Source organism: Sinohyriopsis cumingii, chromosome 2 (genome assembly GCF_028554795.1).
Source record: "Sinohyriopsis cumingii isolate HCF-2022 chromosome 2, ASM2855479v2, whole genome shotgun sequence".
NCBI classification, from domain to species: Eukaryota; Metazoa; Mollusca; class Bivalvia; order Unionida; family Unionidae; genus Sinohyriopsis; species Sinohyriopsis cumingii.
The window spans coordinates 26,461,876-26,483,817 of NC_142962.1; the positions used below are offsets into that span (position 1 = coordinate 26,461,876).

General features: G+C 33.8%; 1 protein-coding gene across 2 annotated transcripts; it reads left to right on the plus strand.

The window, feature by feature from the left end:
• Positions 1 to 291: 291 nt before the first annotated feature.
• Positions 292 to 13,384, plus strand: LOC149804508 (N-alpha-acetyltransferase 80-like). Of its 2 annotated transcripts, none has more exons than XM_089940879.1 (5): positions 292 to 424; positions 1,555 to 1,697; positions 7,860 to 7,935; positions 9,133 to 9,259; positions 12,633 to 13,384. In XM_089940879.1, exons 1-5 carry the CDS (start codon positions 324 to 326, stop codon positions 12,954 to 12,956), a joined length of 771 nt encoding a protein of 256 aa, XP_089797005.1. In that variant the 5' UTR covers positions 292 to 323; the 3' UTR covers positions 12,957 to 13,384. The 2 variants fall into 2 exon arrangements, with proteins under 2 accessions (XP_089797005.1, XP_089797013.1); XM_089940887.1 differs by having other exon boundaries at positions 313 to 452.
• Positions 13,385 to 21,942: the final 8,558 nt, after the last annotated feature.

Below are 21,942 nucleotides of genomic sequence, written 5' to 3' on the forward strand. Positions count from 1 at the left end.
AAAGTAACATGCCTTATATTAGTAAAAATATTTAATAGTTTAATAAGAATTAATAAGTAAAAATTCGTCACTGATCTAGGGCGTACATAACACAATAAATATTAATGTTATTAATATAATGTTATTAATATAATAATAATAATAATAATAATAACAATCATCATCATCATCATTATTATACCGTATACTCTACTAGCTTGAAATCACTCTTGTCTAATCGGTATGTTAATCTTTATTAGTCATTGTACATCGATCAGTGTATCACAGCTGCTATGTTATCGACACAACACTAAAAAATAAGCGTTTAATATATTCAGAAAGTCATGTGTGACTTGAATTTTCTACCTCTACACGAAAATGCCGAGTTTTATGAGGGATGTGCCGAGGTTTTGAATGAAGAATGGAAAAGAAGCTTATCAGCAAGGTTCTACAATAAATCGAACAATACAACAGTGAATGAACATAATTTTACAAATAAATCGCCCAGTTAGTTGCTGCACCCATATATCGATAACCTTGTTTACTTAACCAAAACGACGAATCTTAATACGGTCTCAAACACAGAGGCTCATTACAAATAACGCTCAGGGTATTGATCAAGGTAGTAAGGGAGTTTTGTTGTTGGGGCGGGGACGGACGAAACCTGTAACTGTGTAACACAGATATATAGCCTCTTTTCATCTCGACTATAGTTTCGGCCTACCCCTCCTGCAGCTTGTACTCCCAACATATTTTATACACGATAAGCATAAAGGATATATATATATATATATATATATATATATATATATATATATATATATATATATATTTAATGATTTATAATTTTTCTAACTTGATTGCCACCAAGTGGTCCCTACAGTTGCACGTTGGCATTTCACTGGCTGAGGTTACGTTTTGTATTCAGCTGATTACCATGCATTTTGTTTTGCATCATGTATGTATACTGCTAAATCTGGAACTCTAAACCTTGGGAAGAGGATGCATATTAATGAGTACTACATATTCATTCTAGTCTTAAGCCAAACTAATCAATATTCACATTTCCATTCTGCTTAAATTTGAACTGTTTATGCTAGATGATTGTTTATATCTCAAATAACACATAGAAAAAGGCAATATTTTACATGCGCTTGTTAAGTTTTGCATTTAATTTTTGGTTACATAAGTTGTTTTTTAGGCTGTGTGCCTTCTGTTAAACATTTATTCAGCTAAGTGAGGGAATGCATCGTAATGTAGCAGCTTGTTCTTTGAACACCATTTATCCATAACCAGTGTGAAAGAATGTTTTTTTTCTATGATCACTCTTTTTGGCAGAAAGTTATGGCATACCTATTGTGTTGTTGAACTTTTCATTTATTTACGAACTTTTATTGCAAAGAAATTATTATTATTATTATTATTATTATTAAGTATGTAATATGAAGTTAGTATACATTTAATTTTTATGCACCTGTATCTCAACATATATCTTGTTTCTTGTTGTCATAGTCAGCATCAGTTGGTATTTTCTTGTTGTGAGAACCTAATTGTCATAGTTATCCTTATTTTCAGATTATACAGTTTACAGAAATCTTGTGATACCTTTCCAGTTTCCCTTATTCTGGTGGAAGTGAATGGTTCAAATAAGGAAGTTGTTGGGCATAGTCGTGTTTCAATTGTGCATGGAAGGGAGAAAAGCTGTCTTGTAGAGTCAGGTATGATAACAGCCTTGGTCCTAGAGGTTAGTTAATACTGGCACCTTTCTGTGATAATTTGGTTTGTAAAAAAAAAGTATTATTTTGTTGTGACATCTTCCTGGATTCTTTAAATGCACAACTGCCCAGAGCTTCTTTCATCTCACAATCCTTTATTTCACACAATATGCTGTCAGTTTTCAATTTCCTTGTAACCAATGTCAATATCACATTGTCAGTCATGCATTTTCTTGCACTGATATATATATATATATATATATATATATATATATATATATATATATATATATATATATATATATATATATATCAAGGGTCACGTTACCAGGCAAAGTGGGTGACTAAGTCACCAAAACAATGTAAACTTTGCCTTCTTCTGTTAGAAAAGCTAAAATGACTTTGCCCTGTGATTGTTTTGAGAGGAACATTGTATGACTCTCTTTTTTGAGATGCTCCCTTGCCTTGGCCAGGTTGGTTCCAGTGTTATGATGTAGCTCAATTTGAAATGTAGGCTTCAAGCCATCAAATAGTTGGTGTTGATACCAATTGCCCCAACAAACAAACTCTTGCACATTCACAGGCATGCGTTGTGTTATAGCTGTTTGGTCATTAACCCTTTCCCAAGTAAGTTAACTACTAACACAGCTTGATTACTGCAAGTTATCCTTTGGTGATAAAAACATACAAACTTGCATTTCAAAACTTAAACTTAGGTAAATGCAAATACTCTTACAGGGAAATAGAGGGCATAATACAAATAAGAGATCGAAATCAACACACAAACACACACACACACACATGCATATATATGTGTGTGTATGTATCTATATCTCTCTCTCTCTCTCTCTCTCTCTCTCTCTCTCTCTATCTATATATATATATTGTGTCTTGCTTTGCTCCCCTCTCTCCCTGTTCAGCTCTCACTTCTCTCTGTTCTGTTCAAAAGAAGTTACTTCTCCCTAAAGTTTAAGTCTAGCTTGATGACCCCTGTATGTATGTATGTATGTATGTATGTATGTATGTATTTATGTATGTGTGTGTGTGAGATTAGGATTTTTAGTGTAGCTTTAACAATTTTTCAGTCATATCACTATGATGTCTGCAGTGTGGCAGTTTATAGTGATTCCAGCACTGAGGCATCATGCCGCAGACATGTAGCATGATATGCCACCCAGTCACATTATCCTGACACCAGGCCAACCAGTCCTAACACTAACCTCTTAATGCTGAGCACCAAGCAAGGCAGCTGTATGTACCATTTTGGTATTATATTGAATATATATATATATATTGAATTTTCAGTGTACAAAAGTCATGTAGATACAGAAAAATGTTATACATTGCTACATGATTAAAATTAAGGTAAGATAAGACATGTTTGAGTCTTTTACCTTAACATCACTCTCTCTTAAAAGTTTTTCCATTTCCAAAACACTTATCTTCTAATCATTTATCTAAGAAACCATTAGTCACATTATGCAAATTGATTGTAGCTGTTAGTGTTACCAGTCTTTTCAAGGGTATGTGGAACATTTCAGATTTACAGAGAACATCTTGTTATTAAACTTCAGTAATACATTTTCACTTTTGTAGTCATTATGAGTGAGCCACATTGGCATTTGTATGTTGGTTTCTTGCTGCAAAAACATCGCGGGAAGACACTGTCACAGATATAACAGGCCCTGAGTGGCCAAGTGGGCTAAAGCACTCACTGTTACATATCACTGCCATCTCACCTTTGTCTGCGTGGGTTTGAGTCTGAGGCTCAGCCAATGTGGGTACATGAAAAAGTGTGCCAGTAGCTTCTTGTGGGTCAGTGGTTCTTTCCAGGTTTTTTCCAGGTTCTTCCTCCAGCATTGATACTGGCTGCCACATATAGCCTATCTTGTGCTAAAAAATGGCATTAAACACCTTAAACAACAACAGATATAACACTGGTATGGTAATGGATTCCATTGTAATGTGTGTGTGTGTGTGTGTGTGTGTGTAGAGTGGTCTTTCACTATAAAGTATCTATTTATAAAGTACTCAAAGAAAAGTTTTTTTTAATGCAAAAATGACAAGCCCTGACTCCAAATTCCATATTCCCAAAAGTGCCACATTTTTATTACTATTATTTGTCACACAACACTGCACTTGCTGCACTTCAGCTTGTGTGTTTATTTGGATCTCAAAAAATAAAGCAACATTTTTCTCCAGCTCTATATGTCAGACACTGTCTGACTGCTTTTGTCAGTATCTTGCCAACTCAATGGATCAACTGTGTTTATCTTCATTAGCATCTGAAACATGTCTTTCTCTATACAGCTTCTCTTTACACTTTTGATTTTTTTCATAGGTGCCATTTAACCAGTGTTGCATTACACTAGTGTAAACATGAGTAAGGAACAGATCAATTATTATTTATTAAACTTTAACTAGAAACATGCTGAAAAATGAAATAGCAATTAAACAAGACCATTTAAATAAATCAGTGTACGTATGCAAGTGTTTCTGTACAAAAAATTGTGTTGTCTGTGTTTCCTCTTTATCTCAACTCAGCCAAAGAATGACCGATTATTAATCAAGTACTTAGAAGTTATCACAACAACATTTGATCCCTTTATTACTTCAAAAAACATCCAGAAGTTGGCTTAAACTAATGAAGTAATCAATTACAGCTTGTTGTGTATACATGCTTGCCTTAATCCCCATAAATGCCCACACATCATTGCACATTTTGCAGCAAGTACTGGAACATTTCTTGTACCAACTAGTCTGCTTCTGGCTGGTTTCTGTACTTCACATAGATATCATGTGACCTATGAATGGGGTACAGGTTGTTTGGTTACCAGTAATTAGTACTATTTGGCTTTTACATACATGTGATTCTACCAGAGCTAGGCCATAGTACCATTTCATTATATTTGGTGATAGTTTCATATGTTGATTATATCCAGTCATATACAGGATCAGTTGTGCTATTCATTGAAATTCTATGTTTTGACTGATTATGTTTAGGAATGATATCATTTTCTTATATCCATTGTTGAACTTTGCACACATAATTATGTTATATCCACTGTTGTATTTGATGTTCATGAGTAAGGTGTCAGATACATTCATTATTTGTATGCATTATAAATAAACATATCATTCACATGATTGTGTTTAGTACTTTTCCTTGATACTTTTCCTACTTTTCCTCATCTGGCTTTAATCCTGTTAAATGGTCATGGAACTCATATATTTATTGACATGTTTTCCATGCTTTTTTTCCCATTAAAAGGCAGCTTTTTACCTTTGATATGATAAACTTTTATTTCTTTCCTGATAGTGTTATAGTGAGGGATGTATCATTAATCCCAGTACAGTAAAACCTGTTATGAGAGACCGCCCCTTCTGCCAACCAAAAGCGGTCTCTCAAGACAGTTGGTCTCTCATAAGAGGTGTGTGAAAATGGACTGGTTTTCAGGGTCAATAGTTAGCATTGTTGAAAAATAAATAATACCCATACTCACTGTACATGTATCATATCCTTTATTCATGAATCTTGTTAAATAATGCATGCATTCCTCTCAAAATATCTTTATATAATAAAGATATACATCTATCAAACGAGAATAAAATTTATATTTCAACATCACATTAATATATACAAAAAATTAACAGTTAGATATGATGTATATATCTTATTTTATACACTTATTCACTTGTTTTTTTTTTAAAGAAATCCATTATACTTCTTTGTTGACATGTTTTACTCAGCTATTTGGTCTGAACATGTATCTCAATTATTGCCCTTTCATGAATCAACTTCCCACTTACTGGTATGTTTTTACTCCTTGCGACACAAAACCACTCCCATACTCGCTCGTTCAGATCTCCGTAAACTGTCCGTCGTGCCGTGGCATATTTCCTCTGTGCTTGTGCACCTTTCTGCCATTCGTTTCTAATGGACTTCTTGTCTTTGATTACATTTTGAACTTGCGTTTTACTGACGCTTAATCTGACTGCTATTTTGCGAGTGGTCTCACCTTTTTCATTTCTTTCAATGACATTAATCCTTTCTTCCAGTGTTAAAATTTTTCTTTTTTTCAGCGGAGATTCTGCCGTTGTTATTAGCGTTATAAAGACTATCGGTTTTGATCAGGTTTTGGGGAATTGTGGAATAAATATATATTATGTACCAATGAATGAAACCAAAAGACATAATTAACTCATCAGGAAACAATACATTTATTCTGAGACGAAGTTTAAATCAACAACGTTATAGCTCGATAAACAAATGTTCCGACCATCTGCACCCACGTAAACAGATTGTGGCTTGGTGAAACACTAACAAAAGAAATAAAAAATAATTTTAAAAAGATCCGGAAATGATTCTTAACTACTAGTATTAAAGACAATGAGCTCATTCACCATCTAGGCATTATGGATTAACTGGAAAGCAAACGACGTACTCAAACCAACACTGAAGCTCTTTCAAACGATTTCTCACTTGGACATAAGGACTACCGGCGTTTTGTGAGTTTTCATACAGATAAAGAAAAAATACAAACCTCTAAATTGACTGCGTATATCCATCATTACTCCCTTTGATGTTACTCTTACTGGCTATTCACATGACTTCGGCACTACAAAGGCGGTTACTGACATGTACTTTAGTCTGGTTTACTGCAGTTTACAAATGACACCGTACGCTGGAGTTGTAAATTTCACAAAACTGGTACTGTAGCAAGACAAATTATTTTTAAATACTTTATTAGAGCAATCTTTGCTATTTATGCAGTCTTTGTTACAAAGGATTAAATGATGGTTAGAGGTGTTTATCCCGATATATGGTTGTTCAACTATAGTGTTATTTAATGTGCACTTTGTTTGCATACTACATTTATCCCGAGCTCTAGTGTTTACAAAGGATTAAGTTAAGGTCAGTGGTGTCAATCTGTTTTGATTTTTTGGCGATGCGGTCGTTCATAGCAGTGTCAAAATGCATATTTTGCCAAGAAATCGCGGTCGCTGGTCGCGTTCAGCAGGTGGTCGTTCATAACAGAGCGTTTATATAGTAAAATCGATCTGTGCATTACGATTGTGGTCGGAAATGACAGGTGGTCGCTCATAGCAGAGGTCGCTCATGACAGGTTTTACTGTATAAGGAGCCATACCTGTAACATGCTACACTTTGAACAGTGTTATATTGAGGGAAGACTAAGTTAAAGTTATCAGCAATGTAAATTAAGACCTTATAATCTGGTTTTATGAGGTGCATGGTTGTTTGGCATTATGTTTGTATGGTGCAGGGCTGTTTGAAACTTGTAGAGGGGTGTATCAGTCGAGATGTAATGTTTTTAAAATCTTCTACTATATCCACATAGATTTTTTGTGTGTCAGGTTGGTTCCAATTTACAGTGTTTTTCACAAGGAAAGTTCTGAAACTGATCAGATTATTTTGCTCAATGGAAATTTATTTTTGTAAAATATATTTCATTGAGATTGTTCATTCACACATTGCTCGATAAAACTTTTACACATTGCTCTATAATATTTTTGCACATTTACTCATTGATCTATAACATTTTACACATTGCTTTATAACATTTTTACACATTGCTCTATAACATTTTTGCACATTTACACATTGATCTATAACATTTTACACATTGCTTTATAACATTTTTACACATTGCTCTATAACATTTTTGCACATTTACATATTGATCTATAACATTTTTACACATTACTCTATACAATTTTTACACATTTGCACATTGATCTATAACATTTTTACACATTGCTCAATAATTTTTTTACACATTGCTCTATAACATATTTACACATTGCTCTATAACATTTTTACTCATTGCTGTATAACAGTTTTACTGTTTTACACATTGCTCTATAACATTTTTTACTCTTTTAACCATTGCTCTATAACAATTTTACTTTTTACACATTGCTTTATAACATTTTTAAACATTTACACAGTGCTCTATAAAACATTTACACATTGCTCGATAACATTTTTCACATTGCTCTGTAACATTTTTAAACATTTACACAGTGCTTTATAAAACATTTACTCATTGCTCTATAACATTTTAAACATTTAACAGTATTTTTCATTTTTTGTGTCTTGTGTTGTTTCAAATAGTAAGTCACATGACTGTTTAATTTTTTCAGTGGTTGTGAAGAAGAATAAAAGGGGCATGGGGTATGGACGAAAAGTTATGACAGAAACAGAAGAGTTTGCAAAAAGGTAGTCTGTTATCAACTTTTTAATATAAACTTATACATATTTTGAAAACATAATTGACTGTGAATACTTGAAGCAGGTAATGAGTATAAAAACTACAGAATCCAGTGTGTCAAATAAGACCTTCGAAATTTCACGAGCAAAATCTAGTGTGTCAAATAAGACCTTCAAAATTTCATGAGCAAAATGAAATTGCTGATTTTACTTACCAGCTCAACAATTTATATTCCTTGCATGTAGGCTGTGATTGCCTGAGTGGGTCTAAGGCAATCTCCTTTACAGATCACTCATATTTCACCTCAGACCACATGTGTTCAAGACTTGGCTTGACCAAAACACATGACAAAGCTTGCCAGTAGCTTCCCTTAGTTTGGTGGTTCTTCCCATGGTCTGTCCTTCTCTTCCTCCACCACATATACTGGTTGCCATGTGTTGCCTGTCATGTGCTAAAATGGCATTAAACCCCCAAAAATCACAATCCAGTTCCATCTTTTCTGATGGGAAACATACAGCAAGAAATCTATTTGCTGTATGAAGATTCATTTATCCTGGGCAACAGGTAATGGGAATACCAAAGGCCTGTAGAAAATATATGTCCCAAAAGACCACAGCAGTATACTCATGTTAATCTGATGCAGATCTTACAAATTGTTGATAATACAGATAATTTGTCTTAATCTCCTGCATAAAGCTGTCCAATAAAACCAGCTTTGTGTATTATCAAATTTAATGATCTGTATTAAGTATTTCTCGAATTTTTAATGTTATTGTCTACAAGCAAATAGTCAGATATATATGGGTTTGGATATTTTGAGTTGATGCAAGATTGGCACATTTGTGTTATACCAAAACTTCTGTTTGATCAATAATTTATATAGTATTGTCAGATTGTGTACTAATAGAGAGCACAATGATTTTTGCATAGTTTTCTCATTAACTGTTGACGTAACAAATATTTTACTGTGAAAGAATATCTTGCTTTGTCCTAAACCGATAGTTTTATCTCATTCATAATTATTTTAAGGCAGTGAGAGCAAAAATGTTGATCTTAGGCTATTAGTCTGTTGCATACGTTCATCAAGCAGCTTTCACTTTAGGCGATGTAAATTTAATGAGAGAATCAACTGAGATTTTGTTCTAATAAAAGACTTAGATATGATTTTAGAAACAAAGTTTTGTTACCAATTTTCCTTAATCCAGGAAAGGCTATGAATGGATGTACTTGACAACCCATGACAAGCAGGACTTTTACAAACATCTAGGTTATGATTTTTGTGACCCAGTTATCTCCCTTGGATGTAATGCCCATCTCCTTCCAGACCACATGGTATTTATTTATCTTTCTTTTTTTCTTTCTTTCTTTCTTTCAGATAAACTCAAGTAGTGAAATGGACTTATTTTCATGAAAATTTAATAATTTCGTAATGCAAATTTAAGAGTAGAAGCAGACACTGTATTGAAATGTAATGCTTCACTAATTATATGTTGTCAGATCTGTGTATAATGACCACTCCATGAACAAGGTAAAAATGTCCTTAACAGACAGGTGGTATTTATAAGACTAAATTTAGACTGAAAGATAGAGTGCATGAATTGACAAAATGATCTACAGCTGGCACACACACACACATACACATATGTATATATATATATATATATATATATATATATATATATATATATATATATATATATATATATATATACCTTTTACTTTATACCCAGCTACTTTGAAACAACTGTTAAAATAAAACCCGTATCCACCATTAAAAGAGGTCCCCCAACCTCCCCTGCCTACTTTGGCAACTCACCCTTGAAACTCACCCTCAACTTTAAATCTAATGAAAGGCCCGATATATATAAACACACACATTAGTATTTTGTACTTGACCTTGTCCAAAATCAAGTTAATGGTGTACCAGATCAGTGAGATTTATTTTGTAAACAACATGATACATAACTAATATTTCTCCATGATAGTGGATTAAATATTCAGATCATTATTAAATGTAAACATATTTATTTCAATTTGAGTTAAAGTTACAGTCTTGGTTCTGACCTTAGAAATGTCCAGAATGGAAAATTTTTATTAAGCTGACAGAGTATTTTCAGAAAATGGTAATTGTGTCATAGGTCAAGTAGAATGGTAGATAATCTTGTTTACCTAGGAATTATTCAATTTTTTCTTAGAATGTGAAGCAAAATCAGTCATATTGTTATGTTCAGTATTTTAATTAGGTTGATTTGTTTATTAAAATAATTATTTACAGAAATTACAAAGTGCTTAGTAATATTCTTGGAGTAAAATGTTAATTTGGAATTTTAGTGAATTTAGACAAGACCATTTTGGATTATATTAAGGTGATACATAAAAAAGTGTTAACACATCACCACATTCCAGGTCATTGGCACAATAGCACATTTTGAGACTACTGGCACATGAACAATTCAGTATCAAATTATATTTGGAATACCACTGGTATTCAATTGGAACTTCATACACTTGGACTTGAGATAGAATATTTAGAACTATTTCCAGATTGACTTCATAATGGTGTAAGTTCTTTTTAAATTTTCATCTTGTATATGAGGAAAATAAATTATTTGTTGAATTTTACAAAACTTTTTGGTTTGTGCTCACATACATATATAGCTCAAAACAAATTGTGGGCTGTTGAACATTTGTTGTGTATGAGGCAGTCTTTGTCAATTCCACATACCCTTAGCCTTCTACTCATTCACCTTGCCTTGGTTGTTAATTCCAACATATTATGTTTTTATTCAAGTTTCTCACTCATTATATTGCAGTGAAATTATAGGTTACTGCATTTGTATGGGAAAATATGAATGAGTTTTTCGGATGTAAATACTGCAAAACCTTGGGAGTGCAGTATATCCATCTGACAAAATGAGTTCTTATTTTCCCATTCAAGTGCAGTAACCTTTTATTATATGCTCATTTTCTTGTTCTACCTAAGGCTTAATTATATAAACAAAAATACACTACAAGAAACAAAGTAACTAAATGTATGCCATATTCCAAACTAAATACACAACCACAGATTCATCATTACACAACAATAACATTAATAATGTGCACATAACTCTGCCCAGATAATTTGAACTTAGTCACACGCTTGACATAGTGTTCAAAAGAAAATGGCTTGGTCTACATAAAATTTAAATTTGGAGTCATATTGTGAATGAATGCGCATTGCAAGAACTTTTTCAGTTGATCTGGAATGAATAGATTTTGGTATTTTTGTTGATTCTACAAAATATCATGATTATGGACTGGATTTATGTTCCAATTCTACATGAAGTACATCATATTTCAGCAGTGTGTTGACATCGCAAGTGTGTTTCTGTTCTGTCATTGAATATTTGAAATCATAATGTGGGAAAAATATGAAGTCTTTCAATTGCAATTATCAAAAAGACTCTATGGAATATAATGTTTATTTCATTTTTAGTGTAGTAAGGAGGATGTAGTTGCACTTGGAATATAGTTGAAATTATAGTACAATTTCGAAATGTGTATTCAAGCTTGACAACCCATGACATGGCTCATGTAATTTGGATTTGAAGAACTAAGAAAGTACATTTTGAGGAAATTCAGGATGTAAAACTAAGTATATTTTTTGCCATTCTTATTACCAGCTAAGTAGACAGTTTATGCCTTGTCACTTGCATGTTATTTATAAGGACCTTGTCTGGCGTCTATAGCTAGCCAAAATCAAAACATTGTATCAAAAAAGTTAATCCGGAATGTGACAAAGCAGCTGGTATGTGGCAGTCCACAAAACATCTATGGGGCCCCCAGTGGCTGAGTGGTCTAAAGCGCTCTCCGTTACGGATCACTGCCATCTCACCTCTGTCTGCGGCAGTTCGAGTCTCGGATTCAGCCAATGTGGGTATGTGAGAAAGCTTGCCAGTAGCTTCTTGTGGGCGGGTGGTTCTTTCTGGGGTTTTCCCGGGTTCTTCCTCCACCATTAATACTGGCTGCCATGTATAGCCTATCGTGTGCTGAAAAATGGCATTAAGCCCCACAACAACAACAACAACAACAACAAAACATCTGCTTTAGTTCATTCAAAAACAAATTTGGTGGCTGGTTGTGTTGGGAAGAAGCTTTCTATACACAGTCAAACTATACAGGAAAATTGGAGGGTACCAGAAAACCATGGTCACCATGAACAGGTGGTTGCACTTTGCAGGTCATTGCCAAACAAGGTTCACTGTAATTTATTTATTTTCTTTGCAGTGGCTTTGTGGCACGAATCTTTTAAAATTCTACACAACTACCCTCCTTGTATGTAGTAGTCCTCATGTCAAAGTAATCTTAAGCGATTTTGGGTCTGATTGCTAGCAGATATAAACACACCTTGGATTCTGAGGAAGTAAATTTATATTGGAATTTTCATTGATAATATTATACTTTGAAATATTACTTGAATTGTTTGTACAATTGAGACTTTTCCATATTTACCCATATCCAAGTCATATCATGTGTGATGACCCAACCATTAAAACAAGTTTCTGTTTGCTTTAGAAAATAAGTTATCATAATTATTTTGTTTTACACAATGTACCTTGTTGTTGTTTTGTATACCCTCCTATAATTGTAATGTATGCTTCTTTTACCAACTCCTTATTATTAAAACAAATGGAATTTGCCTTCATACTGTTTATATTTCCAGATCCAAAGATTTTCAGAAAGTGTTGGTGTAAACACAAATGACAGCAGTCGTTCTATCAACAGTAGCAGTATTAACAATAGCACATTGAAAAATAAAAGAACTGTTGAAGATAGCTTAAATTCAGCAAGCACAGCACCACATACACCCCAACTATCGTGTGGTACTCAGCCCCCAACCCAGTCTCCCACTGCTGCTCCTCTTCCACCTCCACCACCACCCTTGCCACCTGCAACCAAGTCAAAGACAAGCAGTTCTTCAGGAGATAATACTGTCACCCGCTGGGATCCATCTTTGGTTTCCTGGATGAGAAAGAAGCTTTTTTGAGCATTGAAGAGTGTGATGTTGCCGTCCACAAAACTTTCAGAGGACTGCCAGTATTAGTAAACATTTTAAGTAAAAGACTGGCTTATTCTTTGTTCATTTTATCATTTTTTAATTAAAATTTCAAAGTCTGGAAGAATCAGGCTAATTTATCTTTTTATAAACATCTGTCCTTACCAGAGATTTAAATGTTGTTGACTGTTGTAATTTTATTATTAGTCTTACCAATATTTGTAGAGCAAAAATGAGTAGTCCTGTAGAAAAATTGGACACTGGAATTAGAAAACAAACTTTTTGTTGTCTTGAGTTTAAGCTATTCTATTGCAGTCTTTATTGAGCAGTCTGTAAGATCTGAACATATATCTTACAATTTCATGGACAAGTAAGACACTATTGAATTGTTGTAAAATAAAATGTAGCGTGCAGTGTTACATGTATTTCTATTTCTATACATATTTGTGTCACTATTTATTAACTGTGCATTTTTTAAATTTTTTTAGAACTGTGCAAAATTCAAATTTCCTTGTCTGGACTTCAGCTTAAAATCCTTTGATATATTTTCCAGAACTTTGGCTAGATTTGCATCATGACTTGACAGTTTGTCACACTATAATCATGCTTCCTACCCCAAGTTTAGGGATATGGCAAGGAAAAATAAATCCATGACTTGTACAGGCTGCAGCTTTGGAACTATTAGAGATATTTACATGAAAGTTTATCCATCATGCTTAGACAGAAAAGGTCAAGGTCACATCAAGAGAAAGTGGAACACTGAATTATTTGTTTAACTTTTCTTTAGTGGTTGGTTTGTAACTTTTGAACTACAGAAGATATGAAGATGAATGCTTACATGGGTATTCATCTTAACTAGACAGTGTATTGCATATATAATTAACAGGTTCAATGCTTAAACGTCAAATCTTGACAATAAAATATGGCAAGATGAGTGTATTATGTGCCATTTATGATGTTCTTGTTGCATTGTATTATTACAGTACTTTCTTGCTTTACATTATGGATAACTGAAGAGGATGTTTGGATACAATAGATAATCCACATAATGGGGGTTGGACATAGTAGCTAAGTTACATACTGGTGTTTATTTCATAAAAAATACTTTTTTCCTCTAATAGCTTTGGCTATACAGAAACAAAATTAGGTATTTATTCAGGCCCTGGACACATTTATTAGTCCTCACTTTCTCGGTTGCTTCAAAAACTTTGCAGTTGATCTGTTATTTCATCTTTGATTTATGTGATTCATCATGAGCAACAACTCAGTTAATGATGCACATAATAGTCCTGACCTCAGTTTTGATATATTTTGGCTTTGTAACCAAGCTTGAAATACAGGGTCTATTCTACAATTGAAAATTGGTGCAGGGAGATTCCTCCTTCATTTGAAGTAAAGGGGTTGGGGGATAGTCTTATTATGGGTGGATTTAACAGATTGGACAAAGCTTATGGTTGCAATATTATGTATTATTTTTGTGCATTTGTTTGATATTGGACATGGTGTTTTAGAAATCTGCATGAACCCCATCCTTGAAGGTGCCCAACACCATTTGTGTGAATTGGTGCCCTCCTCTTGATAAGAAAACACCACTGCCACAATACTGTAAATTCTGAAGTAAAATACCATCAGGAGAAAACCCTAATATACCTTTTTAGATTGCATATTATAAGACTTAAGCTTTTATATATCGTTGATGTCGAATGTGTAAAATTTTGTATTACCCATTGGAGAAAACCACCCAAGATTCTTTACCTTTTTGTAGAATGTGAAGACCTTGTATAATCTGTCGTAGAAAACCTTTTAGGATTCTTTACTTGATATAAAAATGAAGATTTTGTACGACTTTCAATGCAAAACCTCCTATGATTGTTTACTTTTGATGTAGAATCTGGAGATTTTGTATAATCCATTAGAGAAAAACCTCCTAGGATTATTTACTTTGATTTAGAATGTGATGATTTTGTAAGAGACCTGTCATAGATCATAATATACTTATGATATCACAATATAATGTGTCTGAGCCACCAGATGTAGTTTCTTTTCTCTACCCCCCATTCTTGAGGGGCTTTCAGTGCATGCATATGGAACACTAACTAACAGGAACCAGTCAGTGTTCTCTTGTACTAAGACTGAGATGATCCAAAGGTCAGACCATCATGGACTTAGATGATCTAACGGTCAGACCATCATGGACTAAGACTTTGATGATCTAATGGTCAGACCATCATGAACTGAGATGATTTAATGGTCAGACCATCATGGACTAAGACTTTGATGATTTAATGGTCAGACCATCATGAACTGAGATGATTTAATGGTCAGACCATCATGGACTAAGACTTTGATGATTTAATGGTCAGACCATCATGAACTGAGATGATTTAATGGTCAGACCATCATGGACTTAGATGATCTAACGGTCAGACCATCATGGACTAAGACTTTGATGATCTAATGGTCAGACCATCATGAACTGAGATGATTTAATGGTCAGACCATCATGGACTAAGACTTTGATGATTTAATGGTCAGACCATCATGGATTAAGATGATCTAATGGTCAGACCATCATGGACTAAGATGTAGATGAAATAAGGGTCAGACCATAATGGACTAAGACTTTGATGATCTAATGGTCAGACCATCATGGACTAAGACTAAGACGATCAAAGGGTCAGACCATCATGGACTATGACTTAGATGATCAGAAGGTCAGAACATCATGGACTAAGACAGTCTAAGGACCAAACCATCATGGACTAAAACTTAAGATGTTCAAAAGGTCAGAACATCATGGACTAAGACTTAGACAGTCTAAGGACCAGACCATCATGTACTAAGCCTGAGATGATCGAAAAGTCAGACCATCATGGACTAAGACTTAGATGATCAAAGGGTCAGACCATCATGAACTAAGATGATCTAATGGTCAGACCATCATGGACTAAGACTTAGATGATTGAAAGGTCAGGCCATCATAGACTAAGACTTCAATGATTGAATGGTCAGACCATCATGGACTGAGATGACCTAATGGTCAGACCATCATGGACTAAGACTTAGATGATTGAAAGGTCAGGCCATCATAGACTAAGACTTCAATGATCGAATGGTCAGACCATCATGGACTGAGATGATCTAATGGTCAGACCATCATGGACCAAGACTTAGACAAAATGAGGGTCAGACCATCATTATAGCAGCAATATAATCTGAAAGAACATGACCTGTGTGGACTGTGAATTGGTACATCCAATAGCTAAAGTAATTTTGGATTGCATTGACCATTGTGTCAAGATACATAAACATTTCAGACACAAGGAGGAAACTGTTTCTCAACTAAGTCAGGACAGAATGAAAATATGCTTTCCAGAGACATATTTAAAACATTTTTCAGTTAAACAGTTATATATTTTCACATCTTATTTATGCCAGTAAGACCCTTATCTTTAAATTTTTTTATGTCAACTAGTCTCTTATTTTGAACACTATAGCTAATTCACATTTAATTCATGTTGGCTAGCCCCTTATTTTGAACACTAAATAATTCACATTATAATTTATGCCAGCAAGTCCCTTATTTGGAGCACTGCAAAATTTTTTTGTCAGTTAGTCCCATATTTTGAACACTGTAACTAATTCACATTTAATTCATATCAAAAAGTCCCTTATTTTGGGAGGTCATGGGTTCAAACCCTGGCCGAGTCATACCAAGGACTTACAAAAATGGTAATAACAGCTGCCTCACTTGGCACTCAGCATTAAGAGGTTAGTGTTATGACTGGTCGGCCTGGTGTCGGGGAAAATGTGACTGGGTGGGCATCATACTACATGTCTGCTGCATGATGCCCCAGTACTCGACATCACTATAAACTGTCACACTGCAGACATCGTAGCAATATGACTGAAAAATTGTTAAAGCTACATTAAGAATCTAAATCACACACCCCTTATTTTGAACACTTACTAATTCGCATTTAATTTATGCCAACAAGTCCTTTATTAAGAACACTGCAACAAATTTATGTGAACTAGTCCCTTATTTGGAATACTGAAAATAATTCACATTTAATTTGTGCCCACATGTCCATTAATTTGAACACTGTAAATAATTTACATTTAATTTATGACTAGTCCCTTATTTTGAATACTGTAAATAATTCACATTTAATTGATGCAGCAAGTCCCATATTTTGAACTTGGTAAATAAATCACATTTAATTTATGTGAACAAGTTCTTTTTTTAAGAACAATGCAACAAATTTATGCCAACAAGTTTATTATTTGGATAACTGCAACAAATTTGCATTTCCAACTCTTACACCTGAGCACATGTCTGCAGTTAAAGACTAATCATAATTTTATTTTATAGTTGTCAAAGGTCAAGGCAGGTAACTGTAAGGCAGGTTGGTAACTGTAAGGCACGCTGGTAATTGTAAAGTAGGTAACCATAAGGATTGCTGGTAATTGTAAGGCAGGCTGGTAACTAAGGAATGCTGGTAACTGTAAGGCAGGCTGGAAACTGTAAGGGAGGTAACTGTAAAGCAGGCTGGTAATTGTAAGGGAGGTAACCATAAGGCACGCTGGTAATTGTAAGGGAGGCTGGTGACTGTAAGGCAGGCTGGTAACTGTAAGGGATTATTTGAACTTGTACTATATTGTCAGTATAAACAGAGTCATCAAAGAACTGAGGAAAATGTTTTAATGTCCTAGTTTTGAAATCGTGAAAAGTCATCATAATTGAATGTTGATGAAAAAATAGTGGAAATTTTCATATTTTTGGAAATCAAATATGCAGATTTGTTTAAAATCAAATGTGTAAAATTTAAAAATTCTAAAAGTTCACATACACACATGGGACATATTTAACCATCAGATGATGTAACTTTTTGGAGTTCTTTCTGGTGATATATAGTTTTGTATTTTGTACTGAGGTGAGTATCTAAATAAAAGAATGAAGCACATGTTTTAACCACATGGATCATTTATTCACCTTTTCATAAAGAGAAACTCATGAATGTCTTAATTGGTCTGAAAGTTTTAATTCATATATATATATATATATATATATATATATATATATATATATATATATATATATATATATATATACACAAAACAGCTTCTCCATGCTGTGAGTCAAACAAATTCTTCATCAAGGAAAGAAAAATCTTAACATCACCAAACAAATACAAAAGCCAATAGAAATCTAGACAGTTTCAATATTTGTATGAGGGGGAATCTACCAGCAAGAAATAAATAATGGAAAAATAAAAGAAAACATAGTTGAAGCTTGGTCTTAAAATGAGTAAACTTCAAGTTTAGTTTCTCATAATAGCAAAATAAATAAACATTAAAAGATGGGACGTATGTTTAATTAAGCTGAAAACTACACTGTTTTGATCTAATTATTGATATTACAATTATTTGGACAAAATCACCTACCCGATGCCCTTGACAAGTTCAAGTTTGGCTCAGGCAAGCTCAAGTTTGCAAAGTGCATGGCAATTGGCAAGTAAAATACTGAGATGGAAATAGGTCATGTTCTGTTTATAATTTAACCATGATCTTGCTACAGTGCATTTATTAGCACCTTTTTTTTGTTTATGTATATCACATGCTTTGTTACATGAATGCCTAATTATTAACAATTCGCATAAAAGTTTAAAGACATTTTTCAAGGTTTGTTTGCCTGTTCATGATATATTTCTGTGATTTGTAACTTTCTCACAGTAATATTAGTAATGTATGTGATAAACATACAAGGGATAGAAAAGATGGGTCATGTTAGAATGAATCAGGAGATTTAAACAGTTTGGTCTGGAGTTTTGACTTCAAATGAGGTAGGATTTTCATCAACCCAACTTAGAGCATGCAAATGACAAAAAGAACAACTATTGAATGAATGTACATTTTTGAATATTAAAATATGCATATCATCTCATGAAATCGGTCCTTTCACTTTAACTTTTTGTCATTCATACTCCGCTGGTATGCATTATTAGCATCTTGTAGCAGATCATTGCTGTATTATATTTTGGAAGCAGTCCTCATCGTATTGATCCTGTGGATTCAGCCTGAACTTTCCTCAGCAAGGAAAATGTCTTTTTTACTTTCTGCATTGGAATGTAGCAAAGTCAGTACAACACGAATGACTGCACCAAGAAGCTTAAATCATTTTCTGCCTGTGGGTAGATTCGTATTGCTCACTGCCTGCCGGAACTGTTCAAGATTGGTACTGTCTGGGTCTAATGTTTTTGCAGAGTCAGTAAGAATCTTTACATGAACCACAAATGCATACATTATACCATCAGATTCTTTGTCAATTTAAGCATAGTTTGCAGACACTTTTGTTATTATCATCACTATCATCCACTCTATAATAATGACAATTTATCCAGAAAACAATTGTCATTTACTAGTATTATAAACAAAAACAAAGACTCCATTCATCCCAGACATTATGGATTACAATGGCAATTAGTGATATATACTTTAGTCTGATTTATATTCATTTTGCCAAGGATTAAATCAGGATCAGAGGTATTGATATCAGTTTTTGCAGTCTATAGTAGTGTCCAGTGCATATTTTGCTTTAAATATTGGTTGCTCTGCTGATGGTTGCTCACAACAGGGAGTTCATATATTATTATTTCATTAGTATTATTATTATTACACAATTAGGATTATGATTTCTTGGAAAGAAAATAGTTACTATGTAAGTTGCTTTTGCCCATTTGCATGATAATGTTTGTCTGATTTCTGAATCGGAGAACATTATTTTGACTAGGTCTGACAAATGATCTGCTAGCAGAAGATTATGTTCTACTATAAAGTTGGCAAACTGTGTCATGGCATTTGTAACATTGTCAACATTATTTGGATTTCAGTGGTGGCATATTTATTGTCATAGTTAATATGCTTTTATGAGATGGGATCATTCTTGCCATCTCAAAAGACTTTAAAAATCAGCTTTACACAAAGAACAGAATACATATTCAGTCATGTCCCTTTTGACTTGATTGCAAGCACTGAAATTTCCACTCCAAACTATCAATGAATATCATATGTTTCTGTTACTTGGAGGTATGGTGTTTTGGCATTGGAACAATTAGCTATCTCAACAACTTTAAATATCAAAGTCAGATTGACTTAGTTTGATGCCACTAAATATCCTAAGTAATCCAGTCATAATCAGTTAACAGTTTTAATCCTAATCCTAATTACTTTTGATCATGCATGGTATCCACTCTAATTCATCACAACAACTTTAAGCACCAAGGCAGAACATACAGTACCATGTGGAGAGAATCAAAGTGACGTTTACTGTTTTATGCTGATTGATAGATACAGTACTGTGTGGAGAGAATCAAAGTGATGTTTACTGTTTTATGCTGATTGATAGAGTCAGTACCATGTGGAGAGAATCAAAGTGATGTTTACTGTTTTATGCTGATTGATAGAATCAGTACCATGTGGAGAGAATCAAAGTGATGTTTACTGTTTTATGCTGATTGATAGAGTCAGTACCACTTGGAGAGAATCAAAGTGATGTTTACTGTTTTATGCTGATTGATAGAATCAGTACCATGTGGAGAGAATCAAAGTGATGTTTACTGTTTTATGCTGATTGATAGAGTCAGTACCATGTGGAGAGAATCAAAGTGATGTTTACTGTTTTATGCTGATTGATATATACAGTATCATGTGGAGAGAAACAAAGTGATGTTTAATGTTTTATGCTGATTGATAGAATCAGTAACATGTGGAGAGAATCAAAGTGATGTTTACTGTTTTATGCTGATTGATAGAGTCAGTACCACGTGGAGAGAATCAAAGTGATGTTTACTGTTTTATGCTGATTGATATATACAGTATCATGTGGAGAGAAACAAAGTGATGTTTAATGTTTTATGCTGATTGATAGAATCAGTAACATGTGGAGAGAATCAAAGTGATGTTTACTGTTTTATGCTGATTGATAGAGTCAGTACCACGTGGAGAGAATCAAAGTGATGTTTACTGTTTTATGCTGATTGATAGAGTCAGTACCACATGGAGAGAATCAAAGTGATGTTTACTGTTTTATGCTGATTGATAGAGTCAATACCACATGGAGAGAATCAAAGTGATGTTTACTGTTTTATGCCGATTGATAGAATCAGTACCATGTGGAGAGAATCAAAGTGATGTTTACTGTTTTATGCTGATTGATAGAGTCAGTACCACATGGAGAGAATCAAAGTGATGTTTACTGTTTTATGCTGATTGATAGAATCAGTACCATGTGGAGAGAATCAAAGTGATGTTTACTGTTTTATGCTGATTGATAGAGTCATTACCACGTGGAGAGAATCAAAGTGATGTTTACTGTTTTATGCTGATTTGTAGATACAGTACCATGTGGAGAGAAACAAAGTGATGTTTAATGTTTTATGCTGATTGATAGAGTCAGTACCATGTGGAGAGAATCAAAGTGATGTTTACTGTTTTATGCCGATTTATAGATACAGTGCCATGTGGAGAGAATCAAAGTGATGTTACTATTTTATGCTGATTGATAGAGTCAGTACCATGTGGAGAGAATCAAGGTGATGTTTACTGTTTCATGCTGATTGATAGACAGTACCATGTGGAGAGAATCAAAGTGATGTTTACTGTTTTATGCTGATTGATAGATGCAGTACCGCGTGGACAGAATCAATGTGATGTTTATTGTTTTATGCTGATTGATATATACAGTACCATGTGGAGAGAATCAAAGTGATGTTTACTGTTTTATGCTGATTTATAGATACAGTACTATGTGGAGAGAAACAAAGTGATGTTTACTGTTTTATGCTGATTGATAGAGTCAGTACCATGTGGAGAGAATCAAAGTGATGTTTACTGTTTTATGCTGATTGATAGAATCAGTACCATGTGGAGAGAATCAAAGTGATGTTTACTGTTTTATGCTGATTGATAGAGTCAG

Bases quoted from the DNA above. Each gene is read 5' to 3' on its own strand.
- LOC149804508 (XM_089940879.1), top strand. From the start codon at position 324: ATGTGTGACTTGAATTTTCTACCTCTACACGAAAATGCCGAGTTTTAT. The intron at 1,698-7,859 runs GTATGATAACAG...TAATTTTTTCAG, and splicing joins AAGCTGTCTTGTAGAGTCAG to TGGTTGTGAAGAAGAATAAA. The intron at 7,936-9,132 runs GTAGTCTGTTAT...TCCTTAATCCAG, and splicing joins ACAGAAGAGTTTGCAAAAAG to GAAAGGCTATGAATGGATGT.